This window comes from Malus domestica, chromosome 02 (assembly GCF_042453785.1).
Source record: "Malus domestica chromosome 02, GDT2T_hap1".
NCBI lineage: Eukaryota > Viridiplantae > Streptophyta > Magnoliopsida > Rosales > Rosaceae > Malus > Malus domestica.
In genome coordinates, this window is record NC_091662.1 from 7,509,831 (window position 1) to 7,535,315 (window position 25,485).

The 25,485-nt window shown below is 40.2% G+C and overlaps 6 protein-coding genes and 1 long non-coding RNA gene across 46 annotated transcripts in view; 5 read left to right on the forward strand and 2 right to left on the reverse strand.

Moving 5' to 3' along the window:
- LOC103451426 (uncharacterized) overlaps positions 1–19,767 on the forward strand; it is a 102,770-nt gene extending 83,003 nt beyond the window's left edge. For 2 of the 3 annotated variants that reach the window (XM_070807382.1, XM_070807384.1), the window contains one exon: positions 17,437–17,966. In XM_070807382.1, the coding sequence (XP_070663483.1) occupies positions 17,437–17,617 (181 nt within the window). In that variant the 3' untranslated portion in view covers positions 17,618–17,966. Of the gene's footprint in view, positions 1–17,436; positions 17,967–19,605 lie in introns of those variants that run through there. The other variant, XM_070807386.1, reaches the window with a different exon arrangement.
- The window catches only part of LOC103453840 (uncharacterized), a 111,571-nt gene that overhangs the window by 64,070 nt on the left and 22,016 nt on the right, over positions 1–25,485 (reverse strand). Inside the window, exons 1-10 of one of the 31 annotated variants that reach the window (XR_011572670.1) lie at positions 25,297–25,389; positions 23,545–23,633; positions 23,305–23,405; positions 23,182–23,218; positions 22,915–23,034; positions 22,505–22,579; positions 20,629–21,173; positions 20,070–20,540; positions 18,654–18,767; positions 18,138–18,500 (exon numbers count right to left, since the gene is read on the reverse strand). Coding sequence is in view for 8 of the 31 variants with exons in the window: in XM_070807393.1 (XP_070663494.1) it covers positions 20,073–20,540; positions 20,629–21,102 (942 nt within the window). In the remaining 23 variants the exon portion in view is untranslated. Of the gene's footprint in view, positions 1–18,137; positions 18,501–18,653; positions 18,768–19,530; positions 20,541–20,628; positions 21,174–21,362; positions 21,465–22,321; positions 22,580–22,914; positions 23,035–23,181; positions 24,660–25,296; positions 25,439–25,485 lie in introns of those variants that run through there. The other 30 variants (XR_011572693.1, XR_011572684.1, XR_011572683.1 and 27 more) reach the window with 30 other exon arrangements.
- LOC103453800 (disease resistance protein RPV1-like) overlaps positions 1–25,485 on the forward strand; it is an 88,414-nt gene that overhangs the window by 36,501 nt on the left and 26,428 nt on the right. The window lies entirely within an intron of this gene.
- LOC139189147 (uncharacterized) overlaps positions 1–25,485 on the reverse strand; it is a 63,433-nt gene that overhangs the window by 14,533 nt on the left and 23,415 nt on the right. The window lies entirely within an intron of this gene.
- Positions 1–25,485, forward strand: part of LOC103451427 (3-oxoacyl-[acyl-carrier-protein] synthase II, chloroplastic-like) — a 27,928-nt gene continuing 2,443 nt past the window's right edge. Inside the window, exons 1-3 of the mRNA XM_029089334.2 lie at positions 1–313; positions 855–950; positions 1,033–1,078. Of these exons, the coding sequence (XP_028945167.1) occupies positions 146–313; positions 855–950; positions 1,033–1,062 (294 nt within the window). The 5' untranslated portion in view covers positions 1–145 and the 3' untranslated portion in view covers positions 1,063–1,078. The remainder of the gene's footprint in view (positions 314–854; positions 951–1,032; positions 1,079–25,485) is intronic.
- On the forward strand, positions 1,390–7,487 carry LOC103412669 (3-oxoacyl-[acyl-carrier-protein] synthase II, chloroplastic-like). Of its 2 annotated transcripts, XM_008351213.4 has the most exons (4): positions 1,390–1,730; positions 6,875–6,955; positions 7,085–7,144; positions 7,243–7,487. In XM_008351213.4, the coding sequence occupies exons 1-4, from the start codon at positions 1,542–1,544 to the stop codon at positions 7,357–7,359; spliced, it is 447 nt and encodes a 148-aa protein (XP_008349435.2). In that variant the 5' UTR covers positions 1,390–1,541; the 3' UTR covers positions 7,360–7,487. The 2 variants fall into 2 exon arrangements, with proteins under 2 accessions (XP_008349435.2, XP_028945148.1); XM_029089315.2 differs by lacking the exon at positions 7,085–7,144 and having other exon boundaries at positions 7,243–7,467.
- On the forward strand, positions 11,285–18,084 carry LOC114819732 (uncharacterized). Its single transcript, XM_070807452.1, has 5 exons — positions 11,285–12,734; positions 15,918–16,462; positions 16,536–16,595; positions 16,829–16,939; positions 17,408–18,084. Exon 1 carries the CDS (start codon positions 11,285–11,287, stop codon positions 11,957–11,959), a length of 675 nt encoding a protein of 224 aa, XP_070663553.1. The 3' UTR covers positions 11,960–12,734; positions 15,918–16,462; positions 16,536–16,595; positions 16,829–16,939; positions 17,408–18,084.

The following is a 25,485-nucleotide window of genomic DNA, read 5'->3' on the forward strand; positions in this document are numbered from 1 at the left end:
TATATCATTGTTGTCGGCGGAAATATAGGGGAAACCATGGCTGTAGCTGTGAAATCTACTGAAGAATCAACAAAACAGAATAAACCTTTAACAAGACAGAGGCAAGTGGTTGTGACAGGAACGAGTGTGGTGACCCTACGCGGTCATGATTCTGATGTTTTCTACAATAATTTGCTTGAGGGAGTTCGTGGCATTAGTCATTAGTGAGATAGAAGCTTTTGATTGCACCCAATTTCCAGCAGTAGAAGTCATGGAGACGTTAGATAAGGCAAAATGTGTGGTTTTCATTGGCTCAACAATGGGTGGCATGAAGGTAAGCCCAGTGTTCTGTGCCTTAATATTATGTACACTTTTTGCGGAACGTTGAAAGATCTTTCTACCGGTTTGTCTTCAATTTGATGTTTTTAGCAAGCATGGTTTATAGTTTGTAATCCTCCAAATGTCATTTTTGGTGGAGATGCACGAAGACTAGTTTCTCTGATTTCAGAACTGGACTTGTTTATGTTCTTTATCTGTTAATTTAAGACAGTGTATCAGTACCACAAAATCTGATTTCAGAACTGGATTTTTTTGTGGAGATCCGCAAAATCTGATTTTGGGACAAGATCTGATGTGTTTTTCATCACTTCAGTCATGTTTGATAAATCCATTTTGTGTTTTGATATTGAAGCTTTACAGTTTTCCTATAAGAAGGTGAACCCTTTCTCTGTACCTTTGCAACCACAAATATGGCTGCCATGCTCGCAATGGATCTTGTGAGATTATAATATATTCGATGCAATACTCTTACAATTCGTGATGGCTGCTGATTTTGTACTTGTCCTTTTAACTGATATTTATTCTTACACTTGCAGGGTTGGATGGTCCCAAACTATTCAACCTCTACTGCTTGTGCTACAAGCAGCTTCTGTACTTTGAATTCGGCAAATCATATCATTAAAGCCAAAGCAGTAAGTATTCCTACAAGCAGCTTCTGTACTTTTAAGTATATTATAATAACTGATATACAATTTTCTTTGAAATCTTACGCAGGACCTTATGCTCTGTGGTGGTTCAGATTAAGTGATGATACCTCTTGGTATTGCTCCCATTCTTTGCAAATGTTATTTCTTAGTTTTACTTGGATTTGCACGTACAATAATCTTGTTCTTATGCAATTATTGGAGGAATGGGAGGCTTTGTGGCAAGCAGAGCACTGACACAAAGAAACAATGATCCGACCAAAGCATCACGCCCTTGGGATAGTGTAATGCGTCCAATAACTATGCTAGATTCATTTATTCTTTTATTTCCACTGTGATGGCTTTGTTAGGAGGGAAGGAGCTGGCGTTTTGCCTCCGGAAGAGTTAGAACATGCTATGGTATTTTCTAAATCTATGACCTTGGCAATGGCAATTGGGTGTCTGTCTGGATATCCTTTTTTTTCTGTTAAGGTTGTAGGTGCAATGTCTGTAGGGACGTTCTGTATCCTGTGGTTCCCTCAAGCTCTATGGTCTCACAAACACGTTTTCTAATCATTCATCTGTATCTCACTATGCAATATGGTGTTTTTTTTATTAATGTCCTTGGAAACAGGGGCCGGGGTTATTCTCTGCATTGAAAAGGCTTTAGAACAGTCTGGGATGTCTAGGGAAGATGTTAATTACATTAATGTACATGCTACATCCACACCGGCCGGAGATCTCAAGGAGTATAATGCACTCATTCATTGTTTTGGCCAGAATCCTGATGTAACAACAATACATTGTTGACTTGTATTAGGATTCCTATAATTGTGGGATTCCTACTGTAATTGGTTTCCTAGTTTAGGATATAATTATTCTTTCCCTTATTCTTTCCCATATCTGTATAGGGTTGTATATATACCTTGTTTTGATATGAAATCAAAATATAATTGAAAGGCATTCTTTCTTCTTGGCACCAGAGCCGGGTTAGAAAAACACTGAACCCTAATTTTTTTTTTTTCCTGCCGTGTACCTGATCCATTGCAGCGAGCAACCTTAGGGTTGTTGCTGCCCGTTCCCTGACTGATTGCAGCGAGCACCAGAGAAGGTGTTGCTGCCCTGACCGATTGCAGCGAGCACCAGATAGGGTGTTGCTGCCCTGTTGATTTGTCCAACGCGTTCTAGGTCCCATCACCGCTGCTGTTTTTTTTCTCTGCCTAGTTTGTGTCAGTCAACACCGAAGCAACAGAGAGATGGCTGAAGAAAAGGGGGCTGGTTCACAGGTTGTTTCAGTGGCTGCTCCAATTATGGTGCAGTCAGAGAATTCAAGCTTTAATATTGGTATGGTTTTGGATGAAAAGAACTATGATTTATGGGCTCCCCTCATTCAAATTCATATTGTTGGAAGGAAGAAGATGGGATATCTTCGTGGGTCTATCAAGGCACCTAGCGAAGACGATCCTAAATATGATGGTTGGTTTTCTGAAGATCAAAAAATTAAGAGTTGGCTTTTGTCTTCAATGAAGCCCGAGATTATGAAACGGTACATTCGGTTGTCTACATCGAAGGAGATTTGGGACTCCTTGAAGGCAGCCTACTTTGATGAGAATGACGAGGCTAGAATTTATTCGTTGAATCAGAAGGCATCCCAACTACGTCAGAATGGCCGACCCTTAGCTACCTATTTTGGGGAGCTCACTGAGATCTTCCAAGAATTGGATCACTTTAATAAAGTATCCATGGAGTGTGAGAATGACATCAAAGTGTTTCAGAAATCCACTGAGAGACAACGGGTCTATGTGTTTCTCGGTGGTCTCGATGATGGGTTTGATCAGGTGCGTGGAGAAGTGCTGCGGAAGGATCCCCCACTTGGCCTGCAGGCTTCTTATGCCTATGTTCGTCGAGAAGCCGATCGAAAGGAAGCAATGAAGACAGAGGTTGACAAGGGGGAGTCTGTTGCCATGGCAGCAAGGGCCCGTGGATCATCTAGTGGGTCGAACCGAGAAGGGGTACAAAACCGGCCTGGATCAACTCAGCCGAGCCAGACAAGCCGGGATCGTCCACAAGGTAAGTGCCCACACTGTGGCTTAACGGGACACTACAAGAGTCGTTGTTTTGAGCTGATTGGATATCCCGAGAATTGGGATAAGACCCGTGATCCTCGGTGCAACAAATCTCGAGCCTCCATTGCTGAAACCAAGAATGATTCGGATCAGATAGCGGACAAGGCATCTGCCATGATAGCTGCGGCAGGAAGTGATGGTAAGGCACTCAGTACTTCTACTTCTGTTATGAATAATACATGGATAATTGATTCCGGAGCTACTGAACATATGACTTGTGATTCTAGACAGGTTCCATCACTAAAAACATCCACACAAACCGAGGTCAATGTTACTAATGGTAATGCCGTCCCTGTTATTGGGGAAGGTGCTGTTTCCCTTTCCGATACCATGAAACTTGACACTGTTCTTGTGGTTCCCTCTCTAAATTATAATTTGTTGTCCGTTGCTCAAATAACCCTTGCCTTACATTGTTTGGTTATTTTTTGGCCCTATTTTTGTGTTTTTAAGGACATCCAGACGCGGAAGATGATTGGTTATGGTATTAGAAGAGGGAAACTTTATTACTTGGAGTTGACCACCAGTAGTTCTAGCTTGCTGACGCAAGCTCTTTCCGTTGATGATTCTCAAGGGGTTACTAATAAAGTGTCAGACATCTGGATGTCGCCTTGGGCATGCTTCCTTTGGTTATCTGCATAAGTTATTTCCTAGTTTGTTTGTCAAGAATGATGTTTCTCAGTTTAAGTGTGATGTTTGTGAAATGGCTAAGAGTCATCGAACCTCTTTTCCTCCCAGTTTAAATAAAAGTACCGTTCCTTTTATGATTGTGCATTCTGATGTATGGGGACCGTCAAAAGTAGCCACTCTTGGTGGTGCTCATTGGTTTGTTACTTTTATTGATGATTGTACCCGCGTGACTTGGGTTATTTTGTTAAAGTCGAAGAGTGAAGTTAGTTCGGCCTTCCAACGGTTTCATAAAATGATTGTTGTACAATACAACAGGAATATCCAGGTTCTTCGCAATGACAATGGGGGAGAATATGTTAATATGGAACTTCGTTCATTCTTCGAGTTGCATGGTATTGTTCATCAGACTACGTGTCCGTATACTCCTCAACAGAATGGGGTTGCAGAAAGGAAAAATCGACACTTGTTGGAAATGGTTCGTGCTTCCCTACTTGTGGCACATCTGCCGCTCCATTATTGGGGAGAGGCACTTACGTCTGCAACTTATCTTATTAATCGCCTTCCATCTCGGACTCTCAACTTCCATACGCCATTTCAGGCTCTCACATCTCAGACTAGCAGCCCCCCGACTCCCAATCTTCCCCCACGGGTCATCGGATGTGTTGCGTTTGTTCACCTTCATCCACCTCAACGGAAGACTAAACTTGAACCTAGAGCTCTTCGTTGTGTTTTTTTGGGGTATGCTACTACCCAGAAAGGGTATCGTTGTTATCATCCTTCGAGTAAAAAGATGTTTATTACTAAAGATGTGAGTTTTCACAAGACTAAAATGTTCTTTGGTTCCTCCCCGTCCTCACTTCAGGGGGAGTACCACAATGATGAAGTTCTGACTCGCGATAATAGGGATGTGGTGAGCTTGGAGTACACGGCTTCTGGAAGAGGGCAACAACCCACGGTACCTGGAGAAGGGCAGCAGCCAATGCCCGTGACACCTGGAGAAGGGCAGCAGCCCGTGTTTTCTAGGTTTAGTCCTACCGAGCAGCCTACTGAGGAGCAGCCAACAAGTCAGGAAGAGGAGCAGCCCACGGGTCTCACGGGTATTGAGTTGGAAGATGAGATGCAGCCGCCCAATTGCCGTGAAACAGAGCAGAAATTACAGCATGTGTCACGAGATACTACTTCTCATAACCAATCGTCTTCTACACCGGATGCACCTCTACTTCGTCGCCTTCCAGAACGCATTAATAGAGGTATTCCCAAACCCACTTATGAGGCAGATCCTGAGTGTAAACACAAGTATTCCATGAGTGAGCCAAACTCTGATTCCAGAGTGAGATACCCATTAAATCATTATGTGTCTACTTGTCACCTGTCAGAATCAAATAAGTCATTTGTATATCAATTATCTACTGTATCTATTACTAACAGTGTGCAGGAGGCTTTAGCAGATTCCCGCTAGAAAGATGCAATGAACGAGGAATTTAGATCGTTGAAGAAGAATGCTACCTGGGAAATAACTGACTTGCCAGCCGGAAAGAAAATAGTGGGATGCAAATGGGTTTATACAGTAAAATATAAAGCCGACGGAACGGTAGATCGCTTTAAAGCAAGATTGGTGGCAAAGGGGTATACACAGAAATATGGCATTGATTACACTGATACGTTCGCACCAGTGGCAAAGATCAATACAGTTCGTGTTCTACTGTCCTTAGCAGCAAATCTGGATTGGCCTTTGCAACAGTTCGACGTAAAAAATGCTTTCCTCCATGGAGATCTGACTGAGGAGATTTACATGGACCTTCCACCAGGGTGCAGTGATTCGGACAGACAGAAACAAAAGGTATGTAGGCTCAAGAAATCACTGTATGGATTAAAGCAGTCTCCGAGAGCCTGGTTTGGTAGATTTACCAAGTCCATGAGGGCATTTGGGTATATACAGAGTAATTGGGATCACACGTTGTTTCTGAAACACCAGAACGGAAAGGTTACGGCTCTAATCGTGTATGTGGATGATATGGTGGTTACTGGTGATGATCCTGTTGAGCAAGCAGCCTTGAAAAGTTATTTGTCCACAGAATTTGAAATGAAAGATCTTGGTCCTTTGAAATATTTTCTTGGGATTGAAGTATCAAGATGCAAGTTCGGGATATTCCTATCACAAAGGAAGTATGTTCTTGACCTGTTGGAAGAAACCAGTATGACAGCATGTAAGCCGGTGTCTACTCCGTTGGCCGAATGAATGAAGTTGGGTATAGATCAGAACCAAGTACCGGTTGATAAAGGGAGGTATCAAAGGTTAGTAGGAAGATTAATGTACTTGGCTCACACTAGGCATGATCTTGCTCATGCCTTAAGTGTGATTAGTCAATATATGCACAATCCAGGAGAACAACATATGAGTGCAGTTATGAGAATATTGAGTTACTTAAAGGGGAGCCCTGGTAAAGGAATTTTATTTCGGAAAAATGAGCATTTCAGAATTGAGTGCTATACGGATGCTGATTGGGCAGGATCGACGGATGATAGACGCTCGACATCTGGGTATTTCACCTTTGTTGGGGGAAATCTAGTAACGTGGAGAAGCAAGAAGCAGAATGTCGTATCAAGGTCAAGTGCAGAAGCCGAATTTAGAGGCATGGCACTCGGTATTTGTGAACTCTTGTGGCTTAAGTTTCTGTTGCAAGATGTGGGGGTCAAACAAGGTCTGCCTATGAAGTTATTCTGTGACAATAAAGCTGCACGGGATATTGCTCATAATCCTGTGCAACATGATCGGACCAAGCATGTAGAGGTTGATCGGTTCTTTATTAAAGAGAAGCTAGATAGTAAAGTAATTGAGGTTTCTCCCATAGGAACGGATGACCAAGTAGCAGATATTCTCACAAAGGCGGTTTCTAGTAACAAGTTCTCCAAATTTCTAGACAAGTTGGGCATGTGCAACATCTATGCACCAACTTGAGGGGGAGTGTTGACTTGTATTAGGATTCCTATAATTGTGGGATTCCTACTGTAATTGGTTTCCTAGTTTAGGATATTATTATTCTTTCCCTTATTCTTTCCCATATCTGTATAGGGTTGTATATATACCTTGTTTTGATATGAAATCAAAATATAATTTAAAGGCATTCTTTCTTCTTACATAACATGCATTTTCTGTTTTCTTAATTCCTGTATTTCCAGTTGAGAGTGAACTCTACAAAATCCATGATTGGTCACCTACTGGGAGCATCTGGTGCTGTAGAAGCTGTTGCAGCAGTACAGGTAACTTACGTGATGTTTTTTACTTGGAAAAACTGTACTATTTTTAGACCTTATATGTAAGACCAAATACAATTCTTGTTTGTTTGGCTTGAAGTGTAGTTCTTGACATGTTATCTTCTTTTTGGGTAGGCGATAAGAACTGGGTGGATACATCCAAATATTAATCTGGAAAGCCCAGATGAGGGCGTGGTACGTTGTCTTCCGTTCCCTTGTAACCCTTTTCTGGTATATAATGTCCAATGAAAGTGTATTTGGAATCCTCTAACTCTGTCAGCACATGAATGCAGGATACAAAACTACTGGTGGGTCCAAAGAAAGAGAGACTGGACGTTAAGGTGGCATTGTCTAACTCATTTGGGTTCGGTGGCCACAACTCATCGGTCTTGTTTGCCCCTTACAAGTAGAAACATAGATCTCAGTGTGCTACTCCAACCTTTGATGCAATCGTACTGCAGGTATGTTTGCATACTGCCACCTTTTTATTAGAAATAAGAAAGAATTGTAATATGTAAACAAATGAAGCAAAGTGTCGGGATTGCTACTCTGTCCGAGAGTTAATATCTTTCAACTTGAAATCAACATAGTAGAACAGTTACGAGCACTGTCACATATTTCTTCAACAATGAAATCAATGATCTTTCTTTCGCCGGATGGGAAATTCAGTCGGAGTGTTACGTGGATAAAACGTCGTGAGCCTTTGGGAAGTGGGTCTTATGGGACTGTGTATGAAGGCTTAACTGAGTAAGTGGTCATCTTCCACATCCAACAACAACAACAACAACAAAGCCTTTTCCCATTAAGTGGGGTCGGCTATATGAATCCTAGAACGCCATTGCGCTCGGTTTTGTGTCATGTCCTCCGTTAGATCCAAGTACTCAAGTCTTTTCTTAGGGTCTCTTCCAAAGTTTTCCTAGGTCTTCCTCTACCCCTTCGGCCCTGAACCTCTGTCCCGTAGTTACATTTTCGAACCGGAGCGTCAGTAGGCCTTCTTTGCACATGTCCAAACCACCGGAACCGATTTTCTCTCATATTTCCTTCAATTTTGGCTACTCCTACTTTACCTCGGATATCCTCATTCCCAATCTTATCCTTTATCGTGTGCCCATACATCCCACGAAGCATCCTCATCTCCGCTACACCCATTTTGTGTACGTGTTGATGCTTCACCGCCCAACATTCTGTGCCATACAACATCGTTGGCCTTATTGCCGTCCTATAAAATTTTCCCTTGAGCTTCAGTGGCCTACGACGGTCACACAACACGCCGGATGCATTCTTACACTTCATCCATCCAGCTTGTATTCTATAGTTGAGATCTCCATCTAATTCTCCGTTCTCTTGCAAGATAGATCCTAGGTAGCGAAAACGGTCACTTTTTGTGATCTTCGCTAGATTGTTCCGGTCATTAGTATGGATAAGTATATAAATGGATAGAGATAGGAAAGCAAACACAAGATGTACGTGGTTCACCCAGATTGGCTACGTCCACGGAATAGAGGAGTTCTCATTAATGTGAAGGGTTTACACAAGTACATAGGTTCAAGCTCTCCTTTAGTGAGTACAAGTGAATGATTTAGTACAAATGACATTAGGAAATATTGTGGGAGAATGATCTCGTAACCACGAAACTTCTAAGTACCGGAGTGTGGTATCATCTTGACTTGCCTTATCTGTCTCATAGGTAGATGTGGCATCTTCTCTAGAAGTACTCTTCCTCCATCCAGGGGTGGTATCTGTAACTGGTGGAGATGCACAAGGTAATGTATCAATTTCACTTGAAGCTTACTTGTAGTTTCAGGGTTGGTCAAGCGCGATACAAACCATGTAGTAGGAGTCCCCCAAATCGCCGGGCTAGGGGATCTGCTAAAAGAGGTGATAGACAAGGTAAGCAATCAGAGGTCCGGCTGATTGTTCACATTCTCCCTATCTTGCAGGCAGCATGAAGGATAAAGAGAAGAAAAATGAGAAGAGATGATATGGGATACTTTTGCTTTTGAAGAAGTAACTTTCCACAGGCTTATTCTTGAACCGGGCTTGAGGGTTTTCTGGTTTCCTCCAGAGTATAAGGCCGACTGAAGAATTTGAGGGTCAAAACAAGTCCATCAAATCTAGAGTACGTTCGACCCTGCTGATATGGGATACTTTTGCTTTTGACAGAGTAGTGGATGTATCGGCACGTGTGCTGTTACGCTTGTCTCCACATGCTTCCTTGTATCCTTCTCACTTGCCCTATCTGTTCCTCAGGCAGATGCGGTATCTTCCCTGGAAGCATAAGATGTTGAAGATGAGTACTCGAGAGCAATGCCAGGTAAGTAATCAGGTAAGGGGTTCCAGGCAGTCAGTTCCTGGCTGGAAGCTTGATTCCAAGTGCTGACTGATTGCTCTCTTTCTCCTTGTCTTGCAGGTAAGAACAAGGCCAAAGGAAAAGACAGGGAAAAAGCATGATATGGGATACTCTTGCTTTTAACCCTGATGATATGAGATATTCTTGCTCTAGTATAGCTTGTTTACAGAGGTATTATCGGGGGGAAAGAAAGCTGAATATTTCGAAAGGCTTCGTTGGGAGTGCCCTCTCAAATAAGAGAAAGGGTTGAGCATTTTTGCAGGTCTGCCTGTCCGTTAGGGATGGAGGTCGACATATATAGGAGTCTCCCTAACATCAAGTAATAATGTTATTCCTTTACCCTGCTTGGTCATAGCACGGTAGTGGGAGCTGCCAGCTTCACATGTTTTAACTCTGTCATAGCACTTTGAAAAAGTGGTCTGTGGTATCTGGAAAGCTGATGTTGCGTGTGAAGATTACAGACAAGCTTTATCCAAGGAGATCCAGCTCTTGAAGTTGGGAAAGTGGTGCCTCTTCGATTTTCGAACAAGCAATCCTGTCGGGGATCTGGCTCTCGAGATTCGGAGAACGATGCCTCTTCGATTTTTGAGAAAGCAATCCTGCTGGGGGTCTGGCTCTCGAGATTCGGAGAGCGGTGTCTCTTCGATTTTTGAGAAAGTAATCATGTTGGGAGTTTGGCTCTCGAGATTCGGAGGGCGGTGCCTCTTCGATTTTGGAGCAAGCAATCTTGTTGGGAGTGTTTTCTCGAATGTGAGTAAAGGTTGGGCATGTTTGCTAGTCTACCTTGCCACGAAGCACAGAGGTTGACACACAGGGACTTTCCAATTATTCAGCAGTGGTACTGTTCTTTTACCCTCTCTTCGATTTTTGAGAAAGTAATCATGTTAGGAGTCTGGCTCTCGAGATTCGGAGGGCGGTGCCTCTTCGATTTTAGAGCAAGCAATCTTGTTGGGAGTGTTTTCTCGAATGTGAGTAAAGGTTGGGCATGTTTGCTAGTCTACCTTGCCACAAAGCACAAAGGTTGACACACAGGGACTTTCCAATTATCCAGCAGTGGTAATGTTCCTTTACCCTCTCTTCGATTTTTGAGAAAGTAATCATGTTGGGAGTCTGGCTCTCGAGATTCGGAGGGCGGTGCCTCTTCGATTTTGGAGCAAGCAATCCTGTTGGGAGTGTTTTCTCGAATGTGAGTAAAGGTTGGGCATGTTTGCTAGTCTACCTTGCCACGAAGCACAGAGGTTGACACACCGGGACTTTCCAATTATCCAGCAGTGGTACTGTTCCTTTACCCTTGTGGGTAATAATATGGTAGCTAGACCTTCAAAATTTATGTGTCTAAACTTTGTTAGTGTTGTTTCTTTGCAATTCTTTTACCCTTCTTGGTCAGAGCGATGTAGCAGGAGCTGCAAGCTTCACGTGTCACAACTTTGTCAGAGAACTTTGGCAAAGTTATCTGTGGTACCCATGAGTTACTGTTGCGTGTGGGAAGTGGGTGATTGAACAGTACGATTCATGTGCTTTCTACTTTGCCAGAAATCTTCGACAGAATGCCCATAATTTCCGCAAAGCTGAGTGTGCGTGTGACAGGTGCTGACAAGGCTGGAAAAGTAGGTGCCTCTTCGATTTCTGAGATCGGCCCTCGTGGTCTCTTAGCAGCCCAGCTTTTGAGAAAGCAATCCTCTTCGATTTCTGAGATCGGCCTTCGTGGTCTTTGAGCAGCCCAGCTTTTGAGAAAGCAAACGCCTCTTCGATTTCTGAGATCGACCCTCGTGGTCTCTGAGCAGCCCAGCTTTTGAGAAAGCAAACGCCTCTTCGATTTCTGAGCAGGCGCCTCTTCGAATTCTGAAGCTTTGTCGAGTGCAGATTTTTATTGGGGCTGACATTAAGTTCCAAAGCACACTTGAATATCCACCAGTAGAAGCTCCATTCTTGCACTTCTAAGATCTTGATTTGTCCTACCTCTTCTCTCTTCAACACCTTTGAAAATGTCTGGCCCCTCCGACCGTCGTTTTGACTTGAACCTTGTTGAAGAGGCAGCCCCGCCTTCTCCAGACAACATATGGCGCCCATCCTTCGTTTCCCCTACTGGTCCTCTTACCGTTGGGGATTCCGTGATGAAGAATGATATGACTGCTGCGGTAGTGGCCAGGAACCTTCTCACTCCCAAAGATAACAGACTACTTTCCAAACGGTCTGATGAGTTGGCTGTTAAGGATTCTCTGGCTCTCAGTGTTCAGTGTGCAGGTTCTGTGTCTAATATGGCCCAACGCCTATTTGCTCGAACCCGCCAAGTTGAATCATTGGCGGCTGAAGTGATGAGTCTCAAACAGGAGATTAGAGGGCTCAAGCATGAGAATAAACAGTTGCACTGGCTCGCACATGACTATGCTACAAACATGAAGAGGAAGCTTGACCAGATGAAGGAATCTGATGGTCAGGTTTTACTTGATCATCAGAGATTTGTGGGTTTGTTCCAAAGGCATTTATTGCCTTCGTCTTCTGGGGATGTACCGCGTAATGAAGCTCCAAATGATCAACCTCTGATGCCTCCTCCTTCTAGGGTTTTGTCCAGTACTGAGGCTCCGAATGATCCCCCTCTGGTGCCTTCTCTTTCTGGGGCTCTACCGACTGCTGAGACTTCTCCTAAGCAACCTTTGTGAAGGCTCCCTCTTGTTTGTTTATTTTGACTCAAGTATATGTATATATTTGTAACTTATCGGGGATATCAATAAATAAGCTTTCCTTCATTTCAACGTATTGTGTTAAATACACCAAAGCCTTCTTCGCTAAGTTCTTTGAATTTTTTTTGTTGAAGCTTGTATGTTGAAGCTTTGTGAGTGGAGCATGTAGGTTGAGGTAGTGTTCCCTTAATTTCCCGAGTGAGGAAAACTTCTCGGTTGGAGACTTGGAAAATCCAAGTCACTGAGTGGGATCGGCTATATGAATCTTAGAACGCCATTGTGTTCTGTCCTGTGTCATGTCCTCTGTTAGATCCAAGTACTCTAAGTCTTTTTTTAGGGTCTCTTCCAAAGTTTTCCTAGGTCTTCCTCTACCCCTTCGGCCCTGAACCTCTGTCCTATAGTCACATCTTCTAATCGGAGCGTCAGTAGGCCTTCTTTGCACATGTCCAAACCACCGTAACCGATTTTCTCTCATCTTTCCTTCAATTTCGGCTACTCCTACTTTACCCCGGATATCCTCATTCCTAATCTTATCCTTTATCGTGTGCCCACACATCCAACGAAGCATCCTCATCTCCGCTACACCCATTTTGTGTACGTGTTGATGCTTCACCGCCCAACATTCTGTGCCATACAGCATCGCCGGCCTTATTGCCGTCCTATAAAATTTTCCCTTGAGCTTCAGTGGCATACGGCGGTCACACAACACGCCGGATGCACTCTTCCACTTCATCCATCCAGCTTGTATTCTATGGTTGAGATCTCCATCTAATTCTCCGTTCTTTTGCAAGATAGATCCTAGGTAACGAAAACGGTCGCTCTTTGGTATTTCTTGATCTCCGATCCTCACCCCTAACTCGTTTTGGCCTCCATTTGCACTGAACTTGCACTCCATATATTCTGTCTTTGATCGGCTTAGGCGAAGACCTTTAGATTCCAACACTTCTCTCCAAAGGTTAAGCTTTGCATTTACCCCTTCCTGAGTTTCATCTATCAACACTATATCGTCTGCGAAAAGCATACACCAAGGAATATCATCTTGAATATGTCCTGTTAACTCATCCATTACCAACGCAAAAAGGTAAGGACTTAAGGATGAACCTTGATGTAATCCTACAGTTATGGGAAAGCTTTCTGTTTGTCCTTCATGAGTTCTTACGGCAGTCTTTGCTCCTTCATACATATCCTGTATAGCTTGGATATATGCTACTCGTACTCCTTTCTTCTCTAAAATCCTCCAAAGAATGTCTCTTGGGACCCTATCATACGCTTTTTCCAAATCTATAAAGACCATGTGTAAATCCTTTTTCCCATCTCTATATCTTTCCATCAATCTTCGTAAGAGATAGATTGCCTCCATGGTTGAGCGCCCTGGCATGAACCCGAATTGGTTGTCCGAAACCCGTGTCTCTTGCCTCAATCTATGCTCAATGACTCTCTCCCAAAGCTTCATTGTATGACTCATTAGCTTAATACCCCTATAGTTCATGCAATTTTGTACATCGCCCTTATTCTTGTAGATAGGCACCAAAGTGCTCATTCGCCACTCATTTGGCATCTTCTTCGTTTTCAAAATCCTATTGAAAAGGTCAGTGAGCCATGTTATACCTGTCTCTCCCAAAACTTTCCACACTTCGATTGGTATATCGTCTGGGCCTACTGCTTTTCTATGCTTCATCTTCTTCAAAGCTACAACCACTTCTTCCTTCCGGATTCTACGATAAAAAGAGTAGTTTCTACACTCTTCTGAGTTACTCAACTCCCCTAAAGAAGCACTCATTTCATGTCCTTCATTGAAAAGATTATGAAAATAACCATTCCATCTGTCTTTAACCGCGTTCTCTGTAGCAAGAACCTTTCCATCCTCATCCTTGATGCACCTCACTTGGTTTAGGTCCCTTGTCTTCTTTTCCCTTGCTCTAGCTAGTTTATAGATATCAAACTCTCCTTCTTTGGTATCTAGTCGCTTATACATATCGTCATAAGCCGCTAACTTAGCTTCTCTCACAGCTTTCTTCGCCTCTTGCTTCGCTTTTCTATACCTTTCACCATTTTCATCGGTCCTATCCTTATATAAGGCTTTACAACATTCCTTCTTAGCCTTCACCTTTGTTTGTACCTCCTCATTCCACCACCAAGATTCCTTTTGGTGTGGGGCAAAGCCTTTGGACTCTCCTAATACCTCTTTTGCTACTTTTCGGATACAACTAGCCATGGAATCCCACATTTGGTTAGCTTCCCCCTCTCTATCCCACACACACTGGGTGATTACTTTCTCTTTGAAAATGGCTTGTTTTTCTTCTTTTAGATTCCACCATCTAGTCATTGGGCACTTCCAAGTCTTGTTCTTTTTTCTCACTCTTTTGATATGTACATCCATCACCAACAAGCGATGTTGATTAGCCACGCTCTCTCCTGGTATAACTTTGCAATCCTTACAAGTTATACGATCCCCTTTCCTCATTAGAAGAAAATCTATTTGTGTTTTTGACGACTCACTCTTGTAGGTGATCACATGTTCTTCTCTCTTCTTAAAGAAGGTGTTGGCTAAGAAGAGATCATATGCCATTGCAAAATCCAAGATAGCTTCCCCATCCTCGTTTCTCTCCCCAAAACCATGGCCACCATGAAAACCTCCATAGTTGCCTGTCTCCCTGCCCACGTGTCCATTTAAATCTCCTCCTATAAATAACTTCTCCGTCTGAGCAATTCCTTGCACCAAGTCTCCAAGGTCTTCCCAAAATTTCTCCTTCGAACTCGTATCCAACCCTACTTAAGGTGCGTACGCACTAATCACATTGATAAGTTCTTGTCCTATTACAATCTTGATTGCCATGATTCTATCTCCTACCCTCTTGACATCTACAACATCTTGTGTCAAGGTCTTGTCCACGATGATGCCAACACCGTTTCTCGTTCTATTTGTGCCCGAATACCATAGTTTAAACCCTGTGTGAATTAAACCCAATCTGAACAGGACTTGTGAATTTTATATTGTTGGGTTTTACAGCTCAAAATTAGGATGATGCAAAAAATTAGGTTTGTGTTACCTATTTGAGTTTGGATTTTGACTTCTTAGTTGGTTTCCTTGGTGGAGAGATTTTGTTAATTACCTATTTTATTAGGATTTGTATTTACTTCCTATTAGGATTCTTATTGTAACTTAAGTCCTATGCACTATAAATAGGACACCAAGACTACCACCACTTTCATAACTAGAGGGACCACCATTCATGGTTATATGATCTCATTTCTAATTTTATAGTTTAGTGTACTGCTATCCATTTACTCACTTCTTTCTTTTTAATCTTTTGCATAATGTATCCATAAAACTTTGAGGTAGTCTGGAAAACCTTTATCCCTACCATTTCCTAGTTTTGTTTTTCATAGTGTAAGCATTCCATTCTACTTTAGGTGTTTCCACTCAAAGTGTTTGGAATTTTCTTAGCAAGAAATTGTAAGGTTAGAAAAAGGATGGAGAACGTGAAGTTGGTATTGCATTAAACTGGGCCTATTCTGTTCAACAAAATTAACATGTTGGTCTCACTCTCTCTGTTTATCTCATGCTGCAAATGTTCTTTTGCAGTGATAAAGTAGCTTGCTATATTTCAATATAATTTAATATATTTATTCAACTCTCCTGATTTGTACACTTAGTTGCTCATTGTAATATTATTACAGGATGAAACTAAGCTCTATATCTTCCTTGAGCTTGTAACAAAAGGCTCACTTGCAAAGTTATATCAAAACTATAACTTAAAGGATTCTCAAGTCTCTGGGTATACAAGGCAGATTCTAAGCGGGTTGACATATCTTCATGAACGTGGCGTGGTTCACAGGTAATGTCCTTTTGGTACTGGAATTTTTGTATTGTGATTTTTCTGTCTTTTGTGGTTACACTGGAAGAGATTGAACCATTGACCTATACTAATCTTAGGGGACAAAACTGTGAACAACTAGTAGAACAAACTATAAGGGAGGGTTTGAAAAATGGGTGAGGGTCTTCCAAATTCCAAGGCATTTAGGCAAAATAAAGAGGAAATGGATCACAAAATGTTTGGTAGGAGGAATTAGAAATGCATTACAAAAGACATAATAGAGGAATTGCAAATGACTATTTGAAATATTTTATATAGGTATCATACACACGAAAATTTACAAGGAATAGAGGGACCGGAACAACATACTTGTCTGTAATTAAAGTACAACGTATAGGCCCCAACAAAGATAAGATACAACTACGTAAAAAATAACGAACCAAACAATCCTTGTTTAACCTACATTTTTATAATTCCCCTGGACATATTTTTTCTGCTTTCTAGACTTACGTGTTGCTTATATTGATATTGAACTTGTAGAAGTTTAAAATTTGTTTTTATTATCTATATTTATGAGATTATTTTTTCCAGGGATATCAAATGTGCTAATATATTGGTGCATGCAAGTGGATCTGTGAAACTTGCAGACTTTGGGTTAGCCAAGGTACAATTCCTAAATGTATATTCATAGAATTTCCAATGCTGAATCATTCCTTATTGGCATTCTGTCTTTCTAGGTGACCAAATTGAATGAATTGAAGTCTTCCAAAGGGACTGCTTATTGGATGGCCCCTGAGGTTTGCCTCCTCTCTTTACAGTAAATGTGTGTTTGTACACATCGGATTGATATCTCAACAGCTGCCTTTACATAGTAATACTAGTATGATGTGGAGTAATTCATCTAGTTGTGATTATCCACGTAGTTAACTCTTTGATGTACACAACTTAATTTTCATCATTTACCTTGCAATAGTATAATTGGGAATAAGTTGCTCCGAGCATGTTGTTCCAGTACGCTGTAAAATTGTAGGTTGTTAATCAAATGAATGGTGGCTATGGGCTTGCAGCTGACATATGGAGCCTTGGATGCACTGTGTTAGAGATGTTAACCCGCCAGCCTCCGTACTTTCCCCTGGAATGGGTATGTTCAACATTTCTGCACATATAATGCTAATCTTTTACTTTTTCTTTAGGATAAGAAATGCATAAAAATATGCCCACATCACATTTTGACCTAGATCATTGGACGTAGGAGCCAACCTCATCCCACACATCCCCCACCGTGTGATTGTACCTGGATCATCTTACTTGTACTCAGCCTTGTGCTACCTATTCACAATATGTTATTTACTCTTCCATGCAAGTAACTAGAATCCTTAATCAAGAGTCATGGACCTATGTTTACCCCTTAACCTGTATCCGGCTATTTCTTCTCAGACATCAGTGACCACTAGCACTAGGGTAACCTTAGTTTTCTTAATCAATTTGGACCGTCACTCATGCGAGAAGGCTAAGACATTTTATAGACGCGGCAGATCACTAAGTTGTCGCCTCTAGAGTCATTTAGGAATCTGACAAGAATCTTATTCTTGTTTGTGATGATTGGCAGATAGCAGCATTATTTCAGATTAGCATGGATAAACTTCCTCCAGTTCCTAATTCGTTATCAAGAGATGCAAAAGATTTCATTTTGAAGTGTTTACAAGTTGACCCTAATAGCCGACCCACAGCGGCTCAGCTATTGAACCATCCATTTGTTGAAAGGCCACTCCACGCTTCCTCTGTCCCAGCTTCTCATTGCAACAGTTTACGTTCGTGAATGCTTTGGTCAACCAACCTTCAGTGATATTGTTAGGTAATATAGAGGAACTGGTTAGTGATTGGATCTATATACGCTCTCAAGCCATGGTAGAACATTAGCTTCCACGAACGTGGTTTGGGGAAGGGGATATGCTTCCAATATTTTCACAAAGATGAGAATGGTTTGCTAATCAAACGAAGCACCTCTTGGTCCTTGTGTGTGGATCTGCACTACTAGGGACGTGACGGACCAGAGAAACTTAAAAGCACGTTTTGTAGATTATGGACTTTGCTGTAAAATACGTTTTGTAAACCTCCTGATGGATATAACTCAATCGAATATGAGACTCGGTGGATCTGTTTGATAACTATTTTGTTTTAGTTTTCTTGTTAAAAATAGAGGGGCAAGATCTAAACAAGACCTGAAACTTGAACCTCATTCTCATGTTAGATTAAAAATAGAATAAAAGCCCAAAGTTCATCTTATTGATGATTTTCTAAGGGGTATATAATCTGATTAGTATAACTCATGAGAACAGTAACAAACAAAGATATCCAATTCGATGAAATATATGGCATAAACTTTGTACATACTGTAAATACGGCTCTCATACAATACTCGTTTGGAAACACGTCACTCTAAGAAACTTAGAATACCATCTGATTAGTAGAACTAATCAAAATTGTAACAAAGCTCAAATGATAAAATGAAGATGGCAGTTAATTATCTATCAGATGAAATCACGGTACTTTCAGCATGAGAGTATAAAACCGGTAAGCAGCTGTTTCTGAGACATTTAGACTGCACATATTCTTTGTACTTGGAGACTGAATCCATTAGCGAACTTCTGAGTTTCTTCTTCTGTTTGTTTGATTGCATCCTGCAATTTCGGTTTGGAGGTCTGCAAGAAAAATGAGATTGGTTATGATATCAAACTTAACAAAATCCTAGTTAAGGATTTTCATATGGCATAACAAATTAATCACTATAACACGTTTAAGAATAAAAAAAACAACTTGAAGTTAATTATTCAAGAAATAAGTCAAACAAAAACCTTCAGAATCTTGTCTGCTTCTCCTTCCACAGTATCCAAGTTACGAGTCTGCCTTTGAACATCTGGAATTGTAGTCCTGTGTCTCTTTCTTCAACAAGTTCAGTTGAGCTTCAACTAACGGGTGAATTATACACAAGTAAAAGATAAGGTCAAAACAAAATCCTTGTAAAATTGTATTTCTTTCTCAAAGTCCAAACCATACCGGAGCAATAACCATAAGATGCTTCAAAAGTAAGGGTGGTTTCCAAAAGTCCCACCATAGGATCAATAACCTTTACAGTCGATATTTTACTTTGTATGACATACACCAGAGCCCTCCAAAACTAATGTGCTCCCTCAGGCTGCATTTATTTTGCCTGCCACCGTTGAAACTTCTGAAACCAGATTGGTTTCCTCAAGCGGTTCATGTTTTTTGGGGTCTTTCTCCAAACATGAAGCATAATAGGTTTGCCGTCATCCAAAAGCAACCTTTATGTAGTTTGTGTTCGAAAAGCAACCTATGCACTATAAATAGGACACCAAGACTACCACCACTTTCATAACTAGAGGGACCACCATTCACGGTTATATGATTCTCATTTCTAAATTCCTAGTTTAGTGTACTGCTATCCATTTACGCACTTCTTTCTTTCTTTCCTGGTTTGCATTTCTATTTGGTTCCGGCCAGTTTATTAGAAGTACAACTTTCTACATATTGAGGGAGATTTATCTTTTCCTTTTGCATTTGTTCTTGTTTTTTGTAGTTTGTGCATAGGTATTTGTCCTTGTATGTGTGTACAACTGTACATGTATTTGTACAACCATAAAACAATAAATTAAAGAGATGACCAATGCAACTACTCAAGCTGCAATCATAAGATAAAAGTAGCTTGCTATATTTCAATATAATTTAATATATTTATTCAACTCTCCTGATTTGTACACTTAGTTGCTCATTGTAATATTATTACAGGATGAAACTAAGATCTATATCTTCCTTGAGCTTGTAACAAAAGGCACACTTGCAAAGCTATATCAAAACTATAACTTAAACGATTCTCAAGTCTCTGGGTATACAAGGCAGATTCTAAGGGGGTTGACATATCTTCATGAACGTGGCGTGGTTCACAGGTAATGTACTTCATGAAAGGAAAATGGCATTTATCATAATTTCCTTACTATAGCATTATCACTAGCAGGAGCCGTCATCCAACGATCATCGCATTACATGGTGAACAATCATCAAATTTTCATCACGTAATCCATGCAACTGAATTCTAAACATATAACTAAAGCGTAAAACTTGAAGTTCATGCATGAAAGAAATTAAGAGCTTCAGCTAACTAACCAAACAATAAATGGATAAACTGTAGTAAAGATCAAAACCAGCAATTTAAGCAAAAGAAAATCTCAAGGATTGAAATAGGTGGTGCTCACAGGTCATTTGGCTTCGGCAGCCTCCAATTCTTCCCTGACCTTATCAAACATGGAAAGCATCAAAGAACGCATGTTGGCAATCTCTACAAGTGCGTCAAGTGCAGATTCAAATGAGAGTTGTGCTGCCCGTAGCTTCGGCGAAACCAAACCACCAAACATCAACAGTGATTTAGTCCGCTCCTTCTGAAGTTGATGTTGGTGAGCAGTTTCAGCTTTAAGTGGGGGTGGAGGTCCATCCTTATCCTTTCGTTGTCGTATCTGTGGACTCATATTCATAAGTGGAGCTCCATTGTCATTGTCGGAGGATGCCCATTTGCGCAATGTAAAATGATGAATTTGCTCTGTTTCAGTATCAGATTGCTGGGTTACTTGCAGAAATGTACTTGCATTGTGCGATTTCAGGTCCAACAAAGCACTGCTCACGCATGACTCACCCATAGAATGTCGAGCACTTGCTAATTGCAACCACCCCTGTTAGTGTTATCCCTATTCCATGTTAGTATAACAATTTAAATTAAAAGTATACAAATAAAAATAGTATGATTTAAGCTAATTTTACCTGCCGAAGTGTCCAGGACAGTGAATCCAATAGGGTTAAATACCCGTCTATTGAATCCAGGAATTGCAATGAATTTTCATTCAATTCAGAGAATGCAATTTTATCTCGTCCTTCCAAGCTCAGTGATTTAGGGTCTTCTTCCAAGCTGAGTGATTTAGGGTTTTCTTCCAAGCTGAGTAATTTAGGGTTTTCTTCCAAGCTGAGTGATTTAGGGTCTTCTTTCAAGCTCTGGGATTTAGAGTCTCCTTCCACATTCTGCGATTTATAGTCTTCTTTCAAGCTCTGTGATTTAGGGCCTCCTTTTTCCAAGCTCTGTAATTTAGGTTCTTTCAAGCTGTGCGGTGTGGGGTCTTCTTCTAAGCTCTGTGACATAGAGCCTTCTTTCAAGCTCGGGGCGTTATTGGCTTGTTCTTCCAAGCTTTGTGATTTAGGGTCGTCTTCTTCCAAGTTCTGCAATTTAGGTTCTTCTTCCATCGAGAACTTTGGATTCAATACGAAAACCCCTCACTTTTTTCAGTCATAAGCCATCACTGTCACTGAGCTTTCTGAACAATTGGGTCATTTAGTCAGTGACATTACTAAAATTCAACTCACCACAACTAAATTCATTTATGTTTTATATTTTTGGGCCAAAGATACTATCCTAAAAAACAAAACAAACTGATAAGGCATACAACTAGTTTAGATAAACAAATCTAACACCAATGACTAAAGAAAGTGAAAATAAAACAAACATGATATAGGAGCTCAATTCTTTCAGATAAAGATTGGAGTGAGCTAAGTGCAGCATTTGCACCAAATCATCAATGGTATCAATATTCTTCTTCTTCTTTCAACTACAGTCAGTAAGCACCAGCGCAAATTCTTAGAATAAAGATAACAAACATGAGAAGCAAGAAAACAACACATATTTATTTAGGCCAGCCATTGGAAGGAGAATTTTAGGGTCTGTTTGGTACTCTACTTGAATCCAACTTTTTAAACTCAAAAACAATTTTCAAGTTTTAAGCCTTAAAAACTTGTTTGGTATGACTATTTTCAAAAATTGAATTCAAAACTAACTCAAAAATATAGTCTATTCTCTAAAAACATAAAAGGTGAGTTTTTAGAGTCTTTAAACTTAAACTCACTATTTTCTTTTCTCTCCCTCCTCCCCTCTCAACTCCAAATCTATGTCTCTCCTCTTTTTTACCTTTTCCTTCTCCCCTCCAATTTACTCTCTTCATTTTCTCGATTCTTTCTCTTACTCATCTTCCTCTCTATCTCGTCCGACCCTCTCTTCTTTCTCTTTCCTTCCATCATCTCTTACTTTCTTTCCTTTTATCTCCTCCTTCTCCCTCTCATGCAACCCCCTCTTTTTAGATCTCTTTATCTAATTTAAGTCGTAAGATTTAAAAATTTTAAATCGCAAACCAATCAAGTTTTTGAATCTTAAAGAAAATTGTTTTCAAGAAATGTTCTTAAGAAATGTTTTGAGAAATGACAAAAAAATTCAAATAGGATACCAAACAGGCCTTAAAGATTTTCAATAAGTTTGAGCTCTTATAGGCTCCAATCTAGGTAAAGGAAAGCAGTACAGTTGTGGTTTTTTTTATATATATTTTTAGCGCTAATCTGCCGCAATTTATCTACCTCCAACATAAATTATATACTTTGTAAACTATTTCATATTTGTTTCCCTTCTTTCACTCACCTTGACCCACCATCATACTCTATGAGTTTGACCCACCATCGTACTCTATGAGTTTGACCGCAGTGCTCAAGTAACACCTATACGACTCACAACTCTTCTACGTGAACTAACTTGAAAAATGTTACCATGAGAATCGGAAGAGAACATCTGCACTAGTAGTTAACACATACAACCTTTGCATACCTCAGTTTACTTGTAATTTTGAACTGACATCGAAGGATAACGTTGAATCAATAGGATCACTGCCTCCTCAGCAATCTGTTGATAAATGAAAACAAAAATGAATAGGATTATACATTGAAGGACCTATAAAAGCATCTCTCTCTTAAATTCCCTCTCTATCTCCACCAGTTCTTGATTTTAAAAATGTTTCAAGACACCGTAGGCTGCAACTTTAACCCAAACTCCATCCCAGTAAATCTAACCAAATTAAATTCGTTAGGGTAACTGCAGAATGAGGTTTTCATCGGCCAGGAGAAAAAATAAAAAACTAAAACGAACTGAAACGAGGCAATTTGTGAGTTTCTAGGGTTCTAAATGATGCGAAACTTAAAACGAAACTTAGAGATAGAGAATTCAGATATATGACTAACGTATTAACAACCAGAAATCGCAGCCTCAAAATTATGAAATCGTAGCCTCCAATATTCAAAATCGCAGTCTCAAACCTCTGAACTCGAAGCTCCAATATTCGAAATCGCAGCCGCAAATCTCTGAAATCATAGAAATACAAATTATTCATGAAATCAATCCAATCAGTTCTTCGAAAACGAAATAAAAAACAAATTCAGAAAAATGAAAAAGAAAAAAAAGCGAATCGAAACAATTCAATCCAATCATAAGAAATGATTCAAAATTACCTCGGATCTCAACAGACCAAAACCCTAACAGAGTCCTCTGCAGATCGAATAAGGATTGGACTAGTGGGAAACGAGTCGAAATTGTATTGAAAGTAAAATATCTCTGAAATCGTAGCTTCTAACCTCTAGCTCATATCAAAATCGACGGAAAAGCCATGGAGAGAGCTTGACAAGTTGGACAAAGAGAGCTCGACGAGTTCGAGAGCCGGAGAATTTGTTTTTTTCTTGGTTAATATATATACAGTAGATGAAACAAAATGTGAGCGTAAATATACAAGTTTTTTTTTTTGGAAAATATAGGGAAGGTAGAGAAGTTATAGAGAAATGTGATAGAGAGAAATGGAAACAAGTTTAAAAATTCACCTCTCCCAGACCTTGCGTAAAGTTTATGTGTCAGTTTATATTGCGTAAGACAAACTAATAACATGCTGGCAGAAGTTTGGCACAGTAACCTCCAAAAATGAAAAATTCAGAATGCATGAACTTGTAGAGTCAAATACCAAACATGTGTAATAGAATTCATGTCACTCACAAAACTACAAAGCTATACAAGTAAATCAAAACACGTGCTCCCAAAAAGAAACTATTAGCAATTCAAATACAGGGATTCATTAAATTTCACATAAGTAATTCAAGACAACATGAAGAGTTAATATCATGGAGTGAGACACTTCAGTCTACCGTATACGCAGAAGCATATTATAAATGAACCAAGGGAACGGTAAAAGATGCAAAAGTTGGTCCTAGCTAACACTCACTAATGTCTTTGAAGAGTTGCATCCCAGCTTTTTGCTCAGATTTGAAGGTGCGGGGTTACAATTCAAAAAGCTAAGGACCTGAAGATACACCAACTAAACTAAAGCAACTGGCTAAAAAGCCTACATTCCCCCATAACAGCTATGGGCATCTTTATAATCCGCAACATAATAAAAATGAATAAGGGATATAGAAATAAAAAACAGTAGCAGTTCAGGGGAAGTACACTCGTGAAAGAAGGATTCTCAGTACAAGATGCCACAAATTCTCATAATCCAAAAAATTTGAATTGGTAATGAACCCCCAAATTAGAGAAGACGCTAAGGTTGGATCACAGAACATAAATGCATGAGGAAAGTTTTGAAAAACTTTTTGGTCAATACAACCAAAACTCATGGCCACTCATTCAGATATCCAAGAGAATGGTAAAGAAAAGAAAACAAAATTATGACAGTTCTGAATTTGGGTTTCAAAGTACAAACCTGCAGTTTGGTGCTTCAATCAGCAAGCTGTTAATATCTTAATGAATATTAACAGTACTATGATGATCTTATGTTTTCAACCACCCAAAAAAAATTTAAAAAGGAAGAAACAACCAAAACAAACCAGTGGAAAAGCTACTGGAATGACTCAATTTCGATAGCAAGCAGAACACTAGCACAACAATGTAAACCTATGACTCAAATTCTACACTAAATTCATGCATTTTTCAAGTTTCATCAGCATTTGGTCAGGGGATTCTATGAGAATGCAAGGGAGATGCCGACCGGATTAGGAGAAATTCATGTGACACACAAGACAACATTTCCCTTCGGTGAATGGAAAATAGTGGAGTTAGCTTATATGGCTGGATTATATTTGGTTCATGAAGAACAATTCTCGATATGGGATTATCCAGAAAACCAAGAAAAATCATATCAATACGTTTTTTTAACAAAATTGAAAGAGAAAAAAAAAATTGCAGGGCCTCCAAGTAAATTCCAGATAAACCCATCACTCCAAGTAGATTCCAAGTTCGAGATTTCCATACCTCGAACCGAAGGTGGCTAATTCTAAAGAAATTTTGCAACATTTTCCCCCAATTTTCCCAATAGTTGCCTAATTCTAAAGAAACCCAATAAACCCAGCTGCAACAGACCTCCAAAACCACCAATAAAAACACAAAATTGACCAATTATACAAACAATCAAACATTCATGCAATTCAACACAAACAGATAATACAGAAAACAAGAGAGAGAGAGTTACAGAAAATTAAATCCGAAATCGAGTCACAAATATGCAAGGTGAAATGGGTCTCTTCGAATTGGATTGAGGAATTGCAGTCTCCAAGACCCAGAAACTCGAAAAAAGGGATTACCTGTTCGTCTTTATCCTTGGTAGTTCGTTGTTGGTGAGGCGCAACGCCGGATCATGGTCTGCGCAGCACAGCTCAGACCTCCATCGCGGCACAGGAACTGAACTCGTTAAAAAAAAACCCTGACTTTTGTTGTTTTCAAATTATAATGGGCTGTTTTTAAAAAAAATTTAAGTCTAGTTTTGCAAAATG

What these genes read in the sequence shown, in the direction of transcription:
- LOC114819732 (XM_070807452.1), top strand. Translation starts at nt 11,285, where the DNA reads ATGTCTGGCCCCTCCGACCGTCGTTTTGACTTGAACCTTGTTGAAGAG.
- LOC103412669 (XM_008351213.4), top strand. Translation starts at nt 1,542, where the DNA reads ATGGTGTTTTTTTTATTAATGTCCTTGGAAACAGGGGCCGGGGTTATT. An exon ending in AAGCTGTTGCAGCAGTACAG is followed by an intron (nt 6,956 to 7,084) that starts GTAACTTACGTG and finishes CTTTTTGGGTAG; the next exon opens with GCGATAAGAACTGGGTGGAT. An exon ending in AAAGCCCAGATGAGGGCGTG is followed by an intron (nt 7,145 to 7,242) that starts GTACGTTGTCTT and finishes ACATGAATGCAG; the next exon opens with GATACAAAACTACTGGTGGG.